Raw genomic sequence first — 20,966 nt, forward strand, 5'->3', positions numbered from 1 at the left:
AATATATCTTTTAAGAGGGCAAAATTCAACCCATAATGCTGAACCTGAAGCTCCAATACTTTGGCCACCTGATGCCAAGAGCCGACTCACTGGAAAAGACCCCGATGCTGGGAAAGACTGAGGGCAAGAGCAGAAGGGGACGACAGAGGATGAGATGGTTGGATGGCATCATCGACTCAGCAGACATGAGTTTGAGTAAGTTCCAGGAGATACTGGAGGACGGAGGAGCAGGGTGTGCTACAGTCCATGGGGTCGCAAAGAGTGGTACATGACTGAGCAACTGAACAACCACCAGCATGAGATACACAGAGCTCGGCCCCAAGAACTTGCAGGTCACTCCCCCTCACCTAACAGACAAGATCTCATAGAAACCCTGTCACACGACGACTGCTCTTAAACTACCAGCAGGAGACGACGACTGCTCTTAAACTACCAGCAGGAGAATCTTCTTCTTCGGTTCCCTTCAAAGTTCTTTCCTAGGTGAACACCACTCTCTCTCGGGAGATTATTCCTCAGCCAAATGCTCCCCCAGGCTGCTTTCAACAGCCAGCTGCCGTTTTAACCTTGGAAGATAGTTTACATGCCTTTGAGGATTATAAAAAATGCCTTGAAACTTCGATTTTCCCAGGGGAAAAGAGTAATTTTTCTCACCTGCTTAAATTCATTGCATAGTTTAGCTCAAAAAGGAAAAAAGAAAATACCCTTTGCTCTGGATTTTAATTCTCACATCACCTTAAAACATCATAAAAACAACCAATAAAATAATAAATTTATTTTTCAACTCAGTGACATGCTAAACTGCTCAGTTCATGTGTATCAGATGTTCCCCAAAGGCAAATATTAATATGTGCTTTTTGCACGTATGCTCTCATTGTGGCCAGTGGTCACCTGGCAGACCCAGGCGTGCAGAGTGCAGGCTCTCATGAAAGTGAGCTGAGCTGGGGGACTGGGTGCCGCGAGGCTGTATTGCTGGGTCTAAGAACTATGCTCCCTCACGGGGGCGGAAAGAACATGGAAGCGGGGTTTCCCCAGTTTGGCTCAGTGGTAAAGAATCTGCCTGCTGTGTAGGAGACACAGCTTTGATCCCCGATCCGGAGAAGATCCCACATGCCACATGTCAACGAAGCCTGTGTGCCATGACTACTAAGCCTGTGATCTGCAGCTAGAGAAGTCCTCGCAATGAGAAGCGTCCTCGCAATGAGAAGCTCGTGCTCCACAACTAGAGAGCAGACTCTGCATGACACAACTAGAGAACAGCCGCGAAGCAATGCAGACCCACCAGCCAAACATACACAGATAAACAAATATTAAAAAGGAGGAGAAGCACATACAAAGACTCCACTCTCTCCAAACGCTGGCCTCCACCCAAACCACACTCCCTGGAGCTGCTCTGCAAGGGTGGCTCTTCTCCTGCTTCAAGTTTCAGCGTTAACAGTCACTTTGTACAAGAGGCCCGTGGGCAGCTGTAGTCCCAGGAAGCCACCTCTGCCCAAATGGGACACACACCTTTCACTTCATCTTAGCTTCCTGCTTGCTTTCTTCAAAGAATTTCTCACACTCACGGATGCTTCATTTACCCAGTTACGGAGGGGCTTTAAAAGCTGTCTTCACTCTTTAGAAGGTTCATGTGATAGGGAGCGAATGGTCTTTTTCACCACTGACCCTCCAGAGCCGAGCACACTGCCTGGCACAGGATATATGCCGGGTGACTATTTCTAAAATACCACATAAACCCAAACTTCTGAGTGCCCACTAAGATCCATCACTCCTTATGTAAGTTGATTAGACTCCCTCCCTTATGTCCACTCTCCTCTGTGCTTGAAAACAGTCACCAGACTGTTCTGTAATTATTGGCTTATTTTTGGATTACCACGAAACTCATGGACTACTTAACAGCAGGAACCCTGCCCTATTCACCTCTGCACCTTCGGTACCTGCTGAGTGTGCGTGTGTGTGTGTGTACGCACGCATTCAGTCGCTGAGCTATGTCCGACTTTTGTGGACCACACGAACTGTAGCCCATCAGGCTCCTCTGTCCATGGGATTCTCCAGGCAAGAATACTGGAGTGGGTTGCCATTTCCTTCTCCAGGAGATCTTCCCGACCCAGAGATCAAACTGATGTGTCCTGCACTGGCGGGCGGATTCTACCACTGTGCCACCTGGGAAGCCCTACCTGCCAAGTAATTGGGCTCAAGGTTCTGACTGGTTTGCAAAAACGTCTCACATCACCTACTGTTTCCTTAACAGATAATCATTAAGCCCGAACACTTCCTTTGGTTTTAAAGGGGTGGTCATTCCACAGCCTCTGGTCCAACCTGTCATGGGCTGGGGTCAGGGAGTGGTGAATGTGAGAATAAAATGACAGAAGACAAAAGTATCGCGGAGTGACTGTGGAGGAGTATTTGATAAATGAAAGTTAAAAAAGTTTGGCACAGGACAAACAGACTGAAGGAGTATTTGATAAATGAAAGTAAAAAAAGTATGGCGCAGGACAGGCAGACTCATGAGAGATGAGGAGAGTCAAGGGGAGGGGAAGGTGGCCAGATGGGTCCAGCACAGGCACAGGACAGAGATCAGGAGACACAGCGGATGGAAGAGGGAGGAGGACTGGCCTCACCCGTCACACAGTACCTCCCAGGCAGAGAAGACGCTTCTAAATGAAAACGCTCCCACAGCTTACGAAGAGACCAGCTGGGGCGGTTTTCCTAACAGTGCATTGTGCTCGTAAATACCTGAATGGGGACAATCTGGAGTGACTCAGGCAGTTCTCACTTACACCTTTATTGACATTTTAACTACCTGTTTGCTTTGCATTCACAATTTAATCACCTTCCTGGTCCTAAAAAGTCTGAGCCAGCCCTATGTGAACCAGACTCTCCTGTTTCCCTGGGGTGGAGGCTGCGAGGCGGATGGGAGAGGGCAGGCAATTGGTTTCCCTGCCTCCATCGAGCAAGGAGGGGCCTGGATGGAGCCACCTGTACCTTCTGCGCAGTGACATCGCTAGATTGAGGTGGAGTTACAAACACTCTCCCCCAGCACTCTACTTGGAACTGGAAAAATATGGAATCTAGCTATTTAAAATAAATACTCAACTGATAAAACAGCTTCAGGTAATATAGAAAAATATATACCCATCTGATGTAAAGAACTAAAGAGACTCTAGACTTCTTATAAATTTTTTAAAAGATACAAATTAACTTTCTTATTGTAACTAAAACGTTTACATGCCATCTTTTTTTCTCTACAATGAGTGAGAGTTACAGAATTTGGTTCTGCCATGCAGTCAAACTCAAACTCTAGGTAAACATCACTAGAGGATGAATGCTGAAAAAGAACAATCTCTTTCTGAATTGTTCTGTCATCTCTAAGAGACTGCTAAACTCTAAGGATACTGTGACAAAGCAACTATGAGCACCCACTAGATACAAGCAGAGAAAGAAATGGCAACCCCACTCTAGTACTCTTGCCTGGAAAATTCCATTGATGGAGGAGCCTGGTGGGCTGCAGTCCATGGGGTCGCAGAGTCAGACACAACTGAGAGACTTCACTTTCCTTCTTTCTATAGTTCCTTTTAGAGAAGGAAACGGCAACCCACTCCAGTGTTCTTGCCTGGAGAATCCCATGGACATAGAGGCCTGGTGGGCTGCTGTCTATAGGGTTGCAAAGAGTCAGACACGACTGAGCAACTAACACACATACACACACACCCCCACACACTAGATACAAGGTCAGCATGCCACCAGGATACAGGGACCTGACAACAGAGCAAACTGACCTGTCCGCTTTCAGGCATGTCTAAGTGCTTAGGGGCTCGTCTGCAAACAGCAAAATCCACTGAAACCAACAAACCCCTCGAACCTAAAGCCAAAGGAATGCACTGTGAGAGGGGAGGAAAAGGTTCCTGATAGCCATCCATCCATCCATCCAGCCCCTTCACTTGCTCGTTTTGAAAACAAGCGTCTAATGAGCACCTACAAGGCGCCAGGTGCTGGAGACACAGCTGTGAATGAGACAGGGTTCTCATTCGTGTACAGGGGAGGGATGGATAACAACTGAACTCAGAGGTAAACACATGGTGTGCCAGCTGCTGCTGTGTGCTGAGCAGAAGAACAAAAAGGGTGGGGAGAGGAGAGCCAGGATGCTGGTGGGGACTGGCCTCACCCAGGGGCGACGCTTCACGGAGAAGTTGAGTCGGACCAAGCCCCGCAGAGGCAGGCTCACCAGCACTCCTGCCCGGGTTGGGGGCACTGAGACTGACCTGGCCTGCTGAGAGCCTAGTGAGGACGGGGATGTGGTTGGAGCCGGTGAGTAAAGACAGGACAGATGCTGAAGACAGAAGCATCGGGATGGTCAGAGTTAGGAGGCTCCCGCAGGGACTGTGAGGACAGCGCTGAGACCCAAGACAGACTGGGGACCATGGAGGGCAACAGGCAGGCCGCTCACTAGGTGTTAATGGGTATATTTGCCCCGGGGTAGAGAGGGCTGGGGGGTGCTGGGGGCAAGAGGCAGGCGAGGATGGCATCTCAGAGCAGGATGACAGCACAGACCCTGCGTAGTGCATCCCAGTTGTCTTCTGATGGCAAAGACAGCGGGACCCGATGATGATTCGACAGTGGATCAGAACCAGGGCTTGAGACCTGAGGCCACCAAGGGTTTTGACCAGCGGAAAGGAACAGAAAGACGGAGCTGGCTGGGAAGAAATGCAGGAGGAACAGGGCAGGGGCATCTGGAAGTCCGGGTCAGGCAAGTTCAGTGCAAGATGCTGACTGGACAACCGGGCAGAGAGGTGTGGACAGGCAGCTGGACACAAACCAGAAAACGTCCTGACTCCACTACTCATCAACTGTGGACACGGGGGAGCTGTTTAACTCCCCAGCCTCCAAATTCTTATCTATAAAATGGGGATAATAAAGCCACTGTGTGGATTAAATAAAACAGCAACAGGACAAAGGCCATGAACAGTATCCGAGGTACAGCAGATGTCTGATAAAACCCTCGTCCAATAGATACCGGAACCGCTGCTCAGCAGAAGGTACCGGACGGCTGCAATAATTAACTGCTAAGTGCTGTCCCTGAAGGAACCTGCTCTGAAGCAGGAGCTCAACGGGGACGCGAGTAGCTACATGGAAAAGTGTCGAGGGCCGAACATGTGAAAAAACGTGCAGAGAAACTGAGCAAGTTTATAGGCAAACACCTGGAACAGAAGCCGCTTCATCTGAGCCTCCAGGAGCCAGGAGGCTGGACGTGCGGGCAGGCTGGGAGGCGTGTTCCCGGCAGAGAACCTGGTGGGTAGAAGCAGCAGCATGGGGGCACGGAAGCAGTTACATGGCCGCAGCATCAGACGAGGTGGGCAGAGAGGCGAGGCCCGGCACACACGGCGTGGACTCTGAGGGCCAGGGATCAACTTTTTGAGATCCAACCAGTCCATCCTAAAGGAAATCAGTCCTGAATATTCATAGGAAGGACTGATGTTGAAGCTGAAACTCCAATATCTGATATGAAGAGCTGACTCATTGGAAAAGACCCTGATGCAGGGAAAGATTGAAGGCAGGAGGAGACGAAAGAGGATGAGATGGTTGGATGGCATCACCGACTCAATGGACATGAGTTTGAGTAAACTCTGGGAGTCGGTGATGGACAGGGAAGCCTGGCGTGCTGCAGTCCATGGGGTCGCAAAGAGTCAGACATAACTGAGCGACTGAACTGAACTGATCAACTTTTTAGAGTCGTAAGGGAACACTGCAGATCTATGATAAATATCATTATACCACACTGCTTTGTGAACAAACATAAAGTCAGGGGGAAATGTTGATGGATGGCAGAAACCAACACAATACTGTAAAGCAATTATCCTTCAATTAAAAAGAAATAAATTGAAAAAAACAATCGGGGGAAAGCTTCGGGTAGGGAGGGGAACAGACCGAGCAAACCTTATAAAAGACCGTGCCTGTTTTCTCCCGGGAACTTGAACTACATGAGTAGCAGCTGGGCAGAACGCACTCCCTAACCAAATGTAGGTTAAGGTGTCAGGAGACAGCCCCCACCTGCTGAAACAAGATACACAGAACACTATGGACAGTTTATCGGCTGAATAATTTACGCCAACACTATTTACAACATAGTTACTGGGCACAGCAGAGAGCACCAGGGCCCTTCCAGACTCAGCTCAGTGAGCGCAAGGAGCCAGAATGAAGCTTTTAGACCACATGGTCCCTCCCTTCTTCTGCTCGACAGGACGGTCACCTACAGAGTACTCAGCCCCCAGCAGAATGTACTGCGCTGACCCAAAAAAATGGCAAATGCACGAACACATAGGGGCAGCCAGCAATAAGATACCAACTGAGTATCTGAGGCTCGCTGCTCAGCTCTAAAATGTATTCTTGATTTCAAGGGAAAATATGTCACATACATCTTGTTTAGTGGATGCATTAACCAACGCTTCAGCTCCACAAAGATCAACATATTCCAACCAGAACTCATTTCCTGCCTGTCCCCCAAAATCTGTTCCTGCTTCCATCTACAAGAAGGCAAGCATTCACCTTTCCTTTTCTGTCTCAATACCATTTCCTGAATAACTGAGAGGGGTGTTCCTCATTGACCCATAGTCCCAGCATCATCATTCTGTACATTTATATCCCAGATCCACAGATCTGTTTCTCTACGCGGACTTCTTGGATTTGGCTATTCCTATGTCAGTCCTACAATATTCAAATGATGTCTGCTTGACAAGCAGTATATGTTTTTATACTGAATCTGCTCCTCTCAAACACTTCTAGCGAAACCTCAATTTGCCTAATTTCGATCAAAACCTCAATCGCATTACAGGTTAAACAGAGAAAAAGGACTGTTTTTACAACACTGAATGTTACTCTCTGAATAAACAAGATGCTTTGCCAGTCAGTCTTCTATATGTCCTATAGTAAAGCTTCATCATATTAGTATTAGTCGCTCAGTTGTGTACGACTTTTTGCAACCCCATGAACTGCAGCCAGCCAGGCTCCTCTGTCCATGAGATTCTCTAGGCAAAAATACTGGAGTGGGTTGCCATTTCCTCCCACAATAGTTTACTACAAAAATGTCTACACAAAGGTCCCTACATTTCTTTCTACATGTTTCCTTAAACATTTCATAGTTTTTATTGCTTCTGAAACTCCAATCTCTTATCTATGACATTTTCTAACCAGTTATTGCTAATATAAAGGAAAGCTATTTAACTGTTTTATACTTCTCTTGTACCTATTTTCTGAGGCCAACATGTCAGCTGACAACCTAGCCTTTCAACCTTTCTGCAAAAAGAAGCTTCTATTAACAGGTGAGTCCCTTTAATCTATTCAGCATTTTAAATGTATCTTGAGCCTATCTCTCTATCTACATACACACACACATACACCCATGCACACACACACAAAATCAGTGTTCCACACCTTTGCAAGTAACACTGGCTGGTATGGAAGAGCTCCCATGTGATTCCTCAGCAAGAGCCTGGCTTCACTCCCTGTGTGTCTAACTTCAGGGCACTGGAGAGCTTAGCACAAAGAATGGGTCACTAGATTCAGCTCTACGCTCCTCAGACTGCCAACACCACTTTGGATGGCTCCCATATCTACCCTAATTAGGAGCAAGTCAGGATCTTCTGTGCTCATGTGTTGTAACACTCAAGGCTTCTAAATGCTTCTTTTCTCTTCTGTGCACATTAAAACAAAAGGGAGCACTCTAACTTAGTTCGGCCACAATGGTCTCCTTGAGCTGATGTGTCTCTGTCTTTGTACCAGTTCACTGATGATGCTCACATGTTTTTCCCTAGTGGATAAAAATTACATATTAAACTGGGAGTTTTACATCAGGTTGTCCATCTGTAAAATGCTATATTTCTTCGACACACTTAAATATTTTAAATTATATTCAAGTGAAAAATTTTTATTTTAGTAAAATACTTAAGATCCTATCACACGCACAGTGTTCTTAATGTACACTATCCTCTAAATTGTGGGGTCATGTAACTAGTTTTTTCCAACAGAGTGGGAGAAAAAGTGGAGGGCAGGCATGCTCTCTCTGTGCTCAGCTCACTACAGGACACACCCTTCCCTTGATTTAATCAAGAGGATCCTAGAGACCCTGAAGTAGGCGGGGCCACAAGAAAGGAGCCTGGTTCCCTGAATGATTGTGGGGAGCAGAGGCCCCCTCCTCAGTGGGCTGGTGTGAATGAGAAATAAACTTGCTTTATGTAAAGTCACGAGAGCAATGTGCTTCATTAGTGGTTAGCCCACCCTTAGCTAGAGAGTGATGAGAGTTTAGAATAGCAGATAAGGGAAATAAAAAAGGTAATGACTAAGATAAAAAATGAAGAAGGGGTTATGAGGCTCCAGTGAACACTGGATCACACGAATTTGTACTTCTACCAATTCTTATTAATAAACTGAAAATCTGCTATGTTAAACTACTTAGTAAATGTGGCAGTTTAAAAATACACGTAGCTAGTTCCTATTTTCATTACATTAAGATGACAACATGTGACCTAGGCTATCTAAGTTCATCAAGATTCAAGGTGGCCCAATACACCTACTGATTCTGCTTAATAGCTTTTTGCTTTAAGAATTCCTGCTGTTTATAAGTTGATAGTGAAAGTGAAGTCGCTCAGTCATGTCCGACTCTTCACGACCCCATGAACTGTAGCCTACCAGGTTCCTCTGTCCATGGGATTTTCCAGGCAAGAATACTGGAATGGGTTGCCATTTCCTTCTCCATCAGATCTTCCTGACCCAGGGATTGAACCCAGGTTTTCTGCATTACAGGCACATGCTTTACCATCTGATCCACCAGGGAAGCCCAGAATTAGAAAATGCTTTCAATATCAGCATGTCATACAACAAATTTTATTCCCATATATTTAGAAATTTTACAAAAGTCAATTTTAAAAAAAGGTTATTTTTGTGACTTACACATCACTATAAAAGACCACTTTAAAAGAAGAAAAATGTTAAATTTACAAAAAGAATTTTAAACGAAAAAAGTTTTTCATTTGAGCTACTAAATGGAACTATATTTTGTCTTTTAACCAACATGTTAGAATAGATAAACAGACTTCTGAATCAAAGTTTTCATCTTACCCTGAAAAATCAGCAGAATATTGTCCATAATCAAAGATATAGACTCTAGTGATTTGGCATACTGTGAGGTATCCCAAAGCAAACACGAAACAATATCTGGAAAACAAAAACAAGCTAGATTAGTGAAATAAAAAGATTCATTTTGTTAAAAAAAAATACATTTTAAACTAACATATTAACTATATGATATGGTTCAAAATTATAAACATCACTACATCTACTCCACAAATGGCTTTGTTTGATAAATTGTAAAAACTCTTTACTAGTGTCTGCTTCAGTTTCCTTAAATTTTGTACCATTTTCAACGGCAAACACATTTAGTTCCTACCTTTATTCATTTTTTCCTTCTGAAAAACCTCCACATAACAGATTATGTATCTGAAAGTCATGCTCACAACGTAAAACTGAATGTGGTAAGTACTGGTATCTATTTATTTTTCCTTCTTTTTAGAAAACAAAATCTAGTATGAAAATATTTGGCTGAAACACACATCAAACAAGTTCTTAAGAGTATTTTTAAGACTTGTCCTCAATCATCTAAAATCATAAACAGTGTGTATCAGGTGGCACTTACTCACATTTTATAAACATAAATGTTTAATAATTTTCAGTCTTAAGATGCATGGGAGAGAGCTACAATAATTAAAAACATCAGGATTTCCCTGGTGGTCCAGTGGTTAACAATCCGCCCATCAATGCAAGGGACATGGGTCCAATCCCTGGTCAGGGAAGATTCCACTTCCTGCAGGGCAACTAAACCCACGTGTTGCAACTAGTGAATCTACGCTCTAGAGCCTGGGCTCTACAACAAGAGAAGCCACCACAATAAGAAGCTCGCGTACCACAACTAAAGAGTACTCTCCACCCCCCTCCCACCGCCCCCACCCCCACTTGCTGCAACTAGAGAAAGCCCGGGCATAACAACAACAAAGAACCAGCACAGTCATAAATTAATTATTTTTAAAAAAGAATTTAAAACATCATCTGGGAGAACTAATTTACATATCAAGAGAACAGAAATTCACAGATTCTAGAATATATATCACTGTGTAAAATGAAGGCTGTAATGCATATCACATATGTAATACATATTACATACATATAATAGCAGGAGTGAATGGATTGTCACCTAATGAGTTAAACAATTTGGGTGGGTGAATGGAGCTATATGTTCATCGAAACAATCCTAGACAGATAAAAAGAATTAAATATACAGTATAATACTAAAACACATACGGGCTGTGGATAAGTATTCAAATGTCCTCAAATTGGAGAAGGACTTTCTGAACATACATAACACAAAAGAAATCAACAGGAAAAAAAAACCCACTGTAGTTAATTTAAAATATTAAACTTCTCAAATAGGTCATTCAGGAGGTTTTAGGAAAGGGTCCTTTCATACTTCAGACAAATAGGTAATTCTGATCTACTTGGATTATTCCTGAGCAAAGACATCTGCACTAGATAACTGAAATAATCTTTAATAAGAGTTTAGCACACTAAAACTAATTATAACTTAAGATAGCTTGATCAAGCAGGGTTTATTGGATAAGTGCAAAAATGATTCAATATAGGAAGCCAAACTTAGTGGTGTAGAAGTATTTACACCTTGGTAATTGGCAAACACTATAGATTATTCAATGAACATGAATTTGAGCAAACTCCAGGAGATACTGAAGGACAAGGAAGCCTGGAGTGCTGCAGTCCATGGGGTCACAAAGAGTCAGACATGACTTACCATTTGAACAAACCAGAGATAATCAAACCAAAGCCTGTAGGATAAATCTCACTCCCTGCTTTGCTTCCGTCAATCAAATTTTGTTTGACCACTCAAGGCCATTTACATGTAAACTGTTTATGGCTGCTTTGGCATCAGAACACCTGAGCTGAACAGTTGCAGCAGCATCTACAAGGTCCTCAAAGCCTAAAATATTTACTATCTGGCTCTTGATGAAAGAAGTTTGCTGACCCTAATCAGAAGCAATGAAGAGAATGCTAATAATACACACTAAACTTTTAAAAGTATGTCATGACCTGCAACTATGACATTGTGAATAGCCCCCCACTCAAAAAAAGAAAAACCCAGAAAATCTTATTCTTCTAGCATTCAAAAACTATTATTCAATTCAGCAAAGAAGTTGCTCTTACTCACATTATGGACAAAAAGAGAAAAGTGTCAACCTGTATCTTTAGTGTTTCACTTTCAACTTACTCATTAATGTAAACAAAAATATCAACCAACATTCAATAACTGAACCACATTTGTTTGCCCATGATGTAAGCAACTTCTTCACTGAACCGGAAAAATCTGTGGTCTAATTCTGTCAACTCATAATTGAATTGCGATCATGGATTAGTTATGAGTTTGTCAAAAATCAATGAAAGCATTCTGTAGCATCAAAGAAAAAAGAGGCGATACATGTAGCTGGCATGGTATGAATTCCTTCTACACAGAAAAAGGATCTGATGGCTGTAGCAGAACCACCTTGCATCCCTGAAGTAGTGAGCTAACAGGTGAAGGACAGAACTGCAAAACAAGAAAGAAACCTGCCTCTTTAATAAACACTGTTGAGCAACTATACTGGCTCTGAATAACCTAAGTCCAGAAAAAATCTGAGGTGCTGGGTTTTCTCCTATTATCCAGAACTGAAATGCATTCCAAAACGATACCAAAGCGCACCACATTTTCATTGTTATCTTTTGAATTAGGCTGCAGGGAAGGGTGATGGGGAAAGCCTCTGATTTGTCAAGTGGTCTCATACTCCCTGCAACTGACAGTTTACAGGTGGGTGTGAAACTTAAGTATTGTCAGTGAAACAAGACATAGAGTTTTTAGAAAGGCTATCTCCTTAAATAGCAAGTAGGACACTTGCTGAGAAGGGCATGTCAACCCACTCCAGTATTCTTATCTGGAGAATCCCCTTGGACAGAGGAGTCTGGTGGGCTACAGCCCCTGGGGTTGCAAAGAGTTGGACATAGCTAAGCAACTAAGCAGAGTACAACACAGGACCCCTGCTACTGCTATGTCGATTAAGCGCAGCTAGCCTACAATCTGGTGAGATGGTGAAGCAGAAAACCTAAATCAAACAAAATACAGAACTTTCTGATGCCCTCATAAAAACAGAGTTGCTGAGTTAATCAACAAGAACTGCCTTGCCTCGTGACCTTTCCCTGGAAAGGTGAATCTCTCTGCACTGGTTACCATTATACCCCTATACCATTACACCACTATGAGTTGGGATTTCTGCTCTGTGCAGTTTTAAAAGCATCCTGATACTATCATCCTTTATAACAAAATGAAATCAATAAGATTTGAAGAGTTCCAGAGAGAACATTCTATTATTCATTCAAATATAAGTGCTGAATTACTGCCCCATTTTAAAAAGAGAAACCACATTTAAAACACCCATTCTCTAGACATTAGATATGAAGTGGAAATTGTTCAGGGAAAAACAAAGTGCTCAGGGACTATGGGAATTAATGGGCTTGAAATGCCGAGAACTGAAAAAGAGGAAAACAGGCAACATCACCAAAAGGTTCAAAATCTTGATGGAGAGAAAGGCAAAAACTAAGTGAGCCGTTGTTTTAATGTGAAGTCAAATGAAACTCATCACTTTCAGGGTGCTCAAGTTCAGGGGGCTTTGGGTGCAGCCCCAATTCAGGAAAGGTCAACACATCTGAGGGCTAACTGTGGTATGGGCTCAGTTGCCTGGTCGTGTCCAACTCTTGGGACCCCATGGTCGTAACCCACCAGGCTCCTCTGTCCATGGGATTTCCACCTGGGAAGCCCTACTTACTATACAGTTCGATTTACATGAAATTCTAAAACAGATGAACTGATCAAAGGTGGTAGAAAAAGCAGAGAGCAAGCAGGTTGCAGGGGGCTGGGCTGTAAAGATTACAAAGAGAATGTGGGAACCTTGGGGGATGAATGAAGTATCCTGTGTCTGGATTTGGGGGGTGGTGATAGAGGTCTGGACATTTGTCAAAACTCACTGAGCTGGTGGTTCTACTTTGTTTAAGGTAATTTTTACCTAAAGAAAGTTGATTTTAAAATTATTTGGAAACAAATTTTATAATCTCCTTTGCAGATTCCTTCTCAACCTGGGACTCCAGGGTTCAATCCTCTTCTCCGTTTATACCTATTTCCAAAATGATTTCATCCAGTCCCATGCCTTTAAATACAAACACAACACTCGTGTGAATACGAACACAACTATTAGGCATGATGACAGTTGGGACCTACAGGCGAACGAAATAAAATGAAAGCTGAGTGTTCTATTTCCGGATATATTTCAAAATAGGACCTTAAGTCTGATAAAGTCAGCAGGGACCTGGAAAGACTGACTGCTTATAAACTGTTCGTTTCCTATTTAAAAATTTATGATTAATCAAGTCTGTTCATTTATAGTTAGTGGCTATCATGCGTGAGGCAACCTGAAGAATTCATTTTCTATGGGGTGGTATAACTGAGAATGAGGCTGTTATTCTAAAACCAGCAACCCAGAGTGAGTTTGGCCCTTCTTTCATCTCTCTACTTTTATGAAAGTCACATAGGCATAGTTTCTAAGGGTCCGGCATGCATCACCAGGACCAAGCCGCCTGCAGCTGCACACCCTGCACGCAGGCTCTGCTCCCCAGACGCCACTTCCCGACCCATCCTGGACCTGGCAGGACAGACTGGTCCATCCTCAACAGCACCATCCTCGCCAGCACTTAGGTTCCAGCTTCTGTTTCTCTGAGTTTCAGATAAACGTGTGTGTTAAATCTACTACAATTACTGGAAGCCTCAAAATGTAGTCTTATAACCATGATTAAAACATCAGTTTTCTAAAATCTTTTTGATAGTATTTGCCTTTTATTCTAAAAGTCCAGTTATCAACTTAATGGAATTTTAGTAAATGCAATCCTTAACATTTCTTGCTCTTTTTACTTTGTACACAGTAACACATTCTAAGACACTTTGCTTCTGCTAAGGTATTAGGACCAAAGGTTAAGGCTTATCCTCAGGTAACCAACAGGTGAGTATCAACTATCTAACTAGATGAAGTCTTAAGCCAAGTTGAAAGGCTCCTTCCACTATTGTTCTTTAGCTGCCAAGTCGTGTCTGACATTTTGGGACCCCTTGGACTACAGCCCGGGACCACCTGGTGGCTCAGACAGTAAAGAGTCTGCTTGTAATGTGGGACACCCAGGTTCGACCCTTGGGTCGAGAAGATCCTCTGGAGAAGGAAATGGCAACCCACCCCAGTATACTTGCCTGGAAAATCCCATAGACAGAGAAGCCTGGCAGGCCACAGCCCATGGGGTCACAAAGAATTAGACACAACTGAGTGACTTCACTTTCACCTGGACCTCAGCCCCAAGAGGCTCCTCTGTCCATGGGATTTTCCCAGCAAGAATACTGGTGTGGGTTGCCATTTCCTTCTCCAGGGGATCTTCCCAACCTAGGGATCAAACCTGTGTCTCCTGCACTGGCAGGTGGATTCTTTACCACTGAGCCACCAGAGACGCCCTCTTCCATTATTATCACATTTATAAACACATTCTCGTAGAGATATACAGTAGCCACTCTTCACATTTTGAAATCACATGCCTTATCTCTTCTGAGAGTTTTGCCTGTTAAAGATGTCACTTTAACTCAACACACTTGCCTTTTATAGAAGAAACAGAAAGAGCAGTGAGATATGACTTCTCCATTGCAGGAACCTGACATCAAGCCAGGGAGCACAGCATAGCGTCTGACAGCCAATGGTGAGTGACAGTGCTGAGTTTTTCCAGGATTAGCTATTGAGATGCCAGTCACCCCTGTCTCACTGTGTCTATTTAGAGCATCTTTATCGTATCTTGTGAAAACTGTTCTCTTAGACGTTGTATCCTTCCCTAGACGGCACTCCTTCAAGATTTCAGACATTTGAGTCTATGAGAGCCTGGCACTGAGCTTGACAAAGAGAAGGCATTCTGTAAAGTGGCAGAACAGAACGGAAGCAGTGTGAAAAGATGTTCATTGCAGGCCAGGGAAGTAACTGAGGGCTCCTCCCGGGACGACGATGATGCGGATGTAGCTGCAAATACAGAACAGGAGCGACACAGAGGAGATGATGCCTCCCTGTGAGGCTAAATGCCCAGAGCCAGGACTGGCCAGCCTGACACGTATGAGTGAAAACTGGGAGAAACTACAGGAAATAAGTTAGTGCATAAAATAGGGTTCAGGGTATTCAGAAGGGCCATGAGTGTCTTGAGTACTTCTGGCTATTCTCCTGTAGGCATTCAAAGATTTTTAAGCAATGAGTTATATAGTGAAATAGTTCTTAGGCAAGTAATAGAGACTTAACCCACACACAGGATGGATGGTAAGAGATAATAAGGCTGGGAGTCAGGGGAGCAGTTACATAGCAGGAAGAAACAAGTTCTGAGTTAAGACGGGGATGTGACAGCAGTGTTGAGGGTTTCTAAGGAGAAACTAAAAAATATCTCATACTATATCAGCAGAGAAACTAAGGAGAAAAAGTCAGGTTTGTAAATTAGGGCATATCAAGAAAACACAGAAGTCAACTCTGGAGTCCAAACTGGCTTGGGCTGGAAAGCTGGCTTGGTCTCTTCCTAGCTGGTGACTCCAGACCAGTTGGTAATTGAAGCCTCAGTCCTCTTCTCTTTTCCAGACACATTTCTTTCTTAATTTCATTGCACTGAAGGCTTGAAAGCCTCTACCCTGAACACCACACTTGTCTGATGGCTGTTCCCACATGAATATTTAATAAGGTCTCTCAAATTTAACATGCAAAGAAAGCCCCCTTCCCAGTAAGCGGCCTCTCCCCAGCCACCCCATTTCCTACATAGCATAGTCCACCTGGCCACTCCGGCCAGAAACCTAGCTCAGATCAACGCTGACTTAATTCTAATAAAACAGCAAGCTTGCTACAATACAGCTTCATTTTTTTCTGTGTCCTTTGTGCTACTATTACCATATGATATGTAAGAGTTTGCTCAGATTCATGTTCATTGAGTCAGTGATGCCAACCAACAATCTCATCCTCTGTTGTCCCCTTCTCCTTTTGCCCTCAATCTTTCCCAGCATCAGAAGTTTTTCCAATGAGTCAGCTCTTCGCATCAGGTGGCCGAAGTACTGGGGCTTCAGCTTCAGCATCAGTCCTTCCAGTGAATATTCAGGGTTGATTTCCTTTAGGAGTGACTGGTTTGATCTCCTTGCAGTCCAAGGGATTCTGAAGAGTGTTCTCCGGCAACACAATTTGAAAGCATCAATTCTTCAGCGTTCAGTTTTCTTCATGGTCCAACTCTCACATCTGTACATGACTACGGGAAAAACCGTAGCTTTGACTAGATGGGCCTTTGTTGGCAAAGTAATGTCTCTGCTTTTTAATACACTGTCTAGGTTTGTCATGGGCTTCCCTGGTGGCTCAGATGGTAAAGAATCTGCCTGCAATGAGGAGACCCAGGCTCAATTCCTGAATGGGGAAAAATCCCCTGGAGAAGGGAATGGCCATCCACTCCAGTATTCTTGCCTAGAGAATCCCATGGACAGAATAGCCTGGCAGGCTACAGTCCATGGGGGTTGCTAAAAATGGGACACGACTGAGCGATTAAGCACGCACTGGGTCTGTCACAGTTTTCCTTCCAAGGAGCAAGTGTCTTTTAATTTCATGGCTGCGGTCACTGTTTGCAGTGATTCTGGAGGGTGCTGGTTCTCACCCATGGTACACAGCAGTTGACACCTCCCCTCCGATTTTTAAACTCACGGTTTTATTTTTCAGCCTTGCTCTCAGAGTCTCCCCTGTGTCTGTAATCTCAGTGGTCAGTCAAGGGCTAGTCAGGGCTTGTGCTTAAACATCTGCCACCAGTAAGGCTTCTGCCCTCTGCTGAGGGTTTCAGGTGTGGGTCTGAGAGCTCGTTCAACAGTCCAGCAGGTTTCAAGCCCGCTCTGGCCGTCTCTCTCCTTCAGGCCCGCCACACTTCCCCTGACGTGGAGGCAGTATCCAGGCAGCCATGGTTGCATCGGTATCTTCTCTAGGCTCCCCATGGCTCTCTCACTGCCAAGAATCTCTCTGCTATACGTTAGACCAAAGCCTCAGGACGGGAGGGCTAGAGGCGTCCTCTGTGAGCCACTGCCCAGGTTTTCTGCCTTCCACCCCCAAGCAAGTCAACCAAAGCCGCGGTCTTTGCAGCCGGCCCTGCCCTAGGAGAACTCTCTGCCAGGGAATGAGGGGTGGGGGGAGCCCAGGCGGGAACACCGCCGTTCCCACTGTTCTCAAAGGTCAACAGTTTTCTTTTAAACAAAAGCTTCTCTAATTGCTGTTTGCTTTGAGTAAATTTTCAGGGCCCAACAATGGTTTTGACCAGTTTTATTGCTACTTTGGGGGGAGAAAATGTGTGGATTTTCACTCCTCAGTAGCTGAAACATCAGTTAATTAAAGTAGGATTTGGTAGGCTTGTGTGGAAATATGATTTAGGGGTGGGGGGGGTGTAAATTCAAGTTCTAAAATAGGTTCAGAAAATCAGAAATATATCCACACCTAGAAAAGTCCCCGGGGTGGGACGAGCCTGCCAGCCCTCACTCAGAACATGAGCTGGCCCTGTGGCTGGAAAGCAGCTCTGTGAGAGTCTGTGACTCTAACAGAAGAATTTTAAAACACTTTTATAAAACCAGCTGCTTTACCAGCAAAAACCAGCCACCACGTCGTCTTCATACAAGACTCAGAGGCCCCTGTTCTGTTTCCAGTCGCTAGAGTGCCACTGTCCTCTTGGGGTGAAGGGACCTCCTCCCCAGGGTCCCCACTTGGGCTTCTCCCTGGATGGGGAGACTCCAGATTCTCTCTTACTGTCTTCCTAGAGACCTGCAGGTCACCTACACTCCCTGATAAAACTGCTGTTCTTCGGAAGACAGGGCCTGCCGGGTTCCCCGCCGAGGAGCCCTCTCACCTGGAACAACAAGGTCTGCACGAGTTACAAGCACAATACAAGGTGTGAGGGGCTGTGTTTGTTCTTTTACAAAGCCTTATTCGTGACAACAAGAAAGGAGCTCAGCTGTGTCCACCAGACCAGACACAAACTGAGAAACGGATACATGAGGGCACTGGGTCCTTTTCCTTCTCACATTGTTTACCGACGACAGAAAGGACCCAAATCACGTGGCGACTATTCAGCTCTTTTTTAAAATCTAACTCTGCTCCCACACCTGTCTCTGCAACATAACAAAGTCACTTAATGGTGTTTTATAGAGAAAATTTCCAAAGTTGACTCAAAGATAGAAATAAAATTGGGTATTGGCTCTTGGTATCAAGCAGGATGATTTTATCGTTCAAAATGCAAAGACTTCTAATAGAAATTCCCTGGTGGTCCAATGGTTAGGACCCAGTGCTTTCCCTGCCGAGGGAATGGGTTCAACCCCTGGTTGGAGAACTAAGATCCCACACGCTTTGTGCTTGGCCGAAAGGAAAAAGAAAAGTGAATAGTTTACATCAAGATTTCAGACGTCTGGGCTGTAGTTAAAAATATCATCTGATTAGATAGTCCTTAAATCAATAAATACACAGAAATGAAGTTTTAAAAGCTTTAAAAACATCAAAAACTGTATCTGGCAGTCCGTGTAATGACAGAATCTTAAACTGAAAAAGACAATTACCCACAAAAACGCATCCAAATTTCAGTCCATTCTAATTGCTACTAAAACCAGAACCGTGAAAACAAAGGTCTATAAAAGGCTTCATGTTCTCCTGTGCTGTGCTGCGCTCAATCAGTCGTGTCCGACTCTTTGCAACCCCAGGGACAACCACCCTCCAAGTCAGGGACCCGGCGCCCCTCCCGACCGGAAGACCAGGAACCTGTCAATCTTTGCTCTTCAGGGGCTGCATGTTGTAACAAAGGGTGCCGAGCTCCCTTCCCACCTGCACAGACGATCACTCACCTTTCTTCCATTACCCTTCGGGGTGAAAACCACATAGGTGGAAAAGCAGAAAAGGAAAAAGGTGATTCAATTCATTCTGTGAAGACCTTCAAAGAGAGGGCAGCAAGAAGACGATGTGTGCAGCGGATCTAAGGAAGCTAGAGCAGCGATCTAAGAGCTGGAGGGGTCGGGAGGAACATAAGGACAGTGGGGCATCCCCACCGCCCACTGAGAGCTGACCGCGTCAGGGGCGATCTCAAATGCCTTTCAGGTGTTCACGCCTCAAACGACCCAAGAGGAAACTGATGAAGCAAGGTCATTCTCAGTGATGGTGAATACAGGTGGTGGGGGGAGATGAAGGAAGAGGTGAAGATTTATCCCACTGGCTTCACTGCTCAGCTGCTAAGTCTGGATAAATTAACAAACTAACCCAAGAATTAGAATTAAAGAATTTTAGCTTCCCAATTCAGCCTTCAAACTAAGATTAATTTATATTACTTGCACACACACCAATTATCAATGAAGGAAAACAACCCCGAAATAAAATGGACAGGACACTGCCTGTTTCCCATGGAAAATCCACACGCTGTGAAGGTCAGCCGGGAACTGAGTTTAGCAGCTGGCTGCATGGGGTTTTGGTGCTGAACAGATTGGGTTTCAAATTCTGAGCCTGCTGGGGACCAGTTGTATAAACCTGGGGAAAGCATCTAGGTCTCTGAATGTCTGTTTTCTTCAACAATAAAGCTGAGATACAGGATTACAGCACAGGCGGCTGTAAGGATTGCATGGGAAAGCACCTTAGCATTTGTGTTTAATAAATATCACTGGCAATTTAGCTATTAAGAGTGATTTATTTGTAATTAAAGTTGTCTACTGTCCTCCGGAGTTCCATCCTACTCGTTTCTTAACTTTTATCATTTTCTTCGTTGGATTTTATCTTCAAGTCTGTTCTCTGAACACTTTCTAAAGCTCTCTTGTCTAAGGAAAAAAGTTTATTCTATTATCTTGTACTATCATCTATTATCTTGCACTATTCTAAATAACAGCTCTCTAATAATTCATTTATTAGAATGAAGCTTTTGAAATGAAGCTATGCTCCAACAAAATGAGTTCTCTATGAAACTTTGAAAGGCAAATCATGCCAACCCCATCCTGAAACTGTTACCTTCTTCCCAAGGCAAGTCCTGCTAAGGCACATAGTTTGTCATACCCTAAGATTAATTTCCAGGCCAGGAAAAGACGAGCAATCCCATCTCTTCTCTGGGCTTCACTAAGTGTAAGCAAAACCTCACACTTTTAAGAGAAATAGGTGCCCAGGCTCACCTGCTATAACATCCTTTCAGCAAAATGCCCTACTGTTTTTCAACTCATCAGATATTTTGCCCTCTTATCTTCTGATTTTCTCTCCATAACTACTCTAAATAAGAACTGTTTAATAAGCCAGCAGCAGCAAGCAGGATGGGGTCACTGTCTTTTCCCTATACAGATTAATGTATCAGAAAGTATTTTAAGTCTTTTTTTAGCCAACTGACATTAAAGTAGCACTTTTAAAGACTATACTTATTCTGTAATTAAATAAGTATCAGCCTCAAGCATGGAACTTGCAAAAGACTGAACAATTTTAAATTAAGGTAGATTACTGAGAGAATAAAATCACTTTTATTCAAATATTTCTCTGGGAGGTAAAGCCTTTTAAAAAGACCCCAACACTGCGTTCTAATGATCACTAAGACAAACCCAGTCACTACATCTCTAACATGACTGCTATTCTACAAAAAATAACCCAGGCTGTTTATGTTATCTGGTAAGTAGGTGAGAATATCTTTTTCTCTAATTAAAAAGAAAACTTTAAAAGAATCTCCATAAATCAGCAATAACCACAGGAATTTCACAGATGTCCAGGACTGATCATTACTGGTTTTGCTACTGGTCTGAGTGACCTCACGTCTTGGAACTA

The 20,966-nt window shown here is 43.9% G+C and overlaps 1 protein-coding gene across 1 annotated transcript in view; it reads right to left on the minus strand.

The window, feature by feature from the left end:
* MBOAT2 (membrane bound O-acyltransferase domain containing 2) overlaps positions 1-20,966 on the minus strand; it is a 102,331-nt gene that overhangs the window by 23,099 nt on the left and 58,266 nt on the right. Inside the window, exon 4 of the mRNA XM_065928559.1 lies at positions 9,109-9,204. Coding sequence (XP_065784631.1) covers positions 9,109-9,204 — 96 coding nt within the window. The remainder of the gene's footprint in view (positions 1-9,108; positions 9,205-20,966) is intronic.

The sequence above is a fragment of the Muntiacus reevesi genome, chromosome 3, assembly GCF_963930625.1.
Source record: "Muntiacus reevesi chromosome 3, mMunRee1.1, whole genome shotgun sequence".
NCBI classification, from domain to species: domain Eukaryota; kingdom Metazoa; phylum Chordata; class Mammalia; order Artiodactyla; family Cervidae; genus Muntiacus; species Muntiacus reevesi.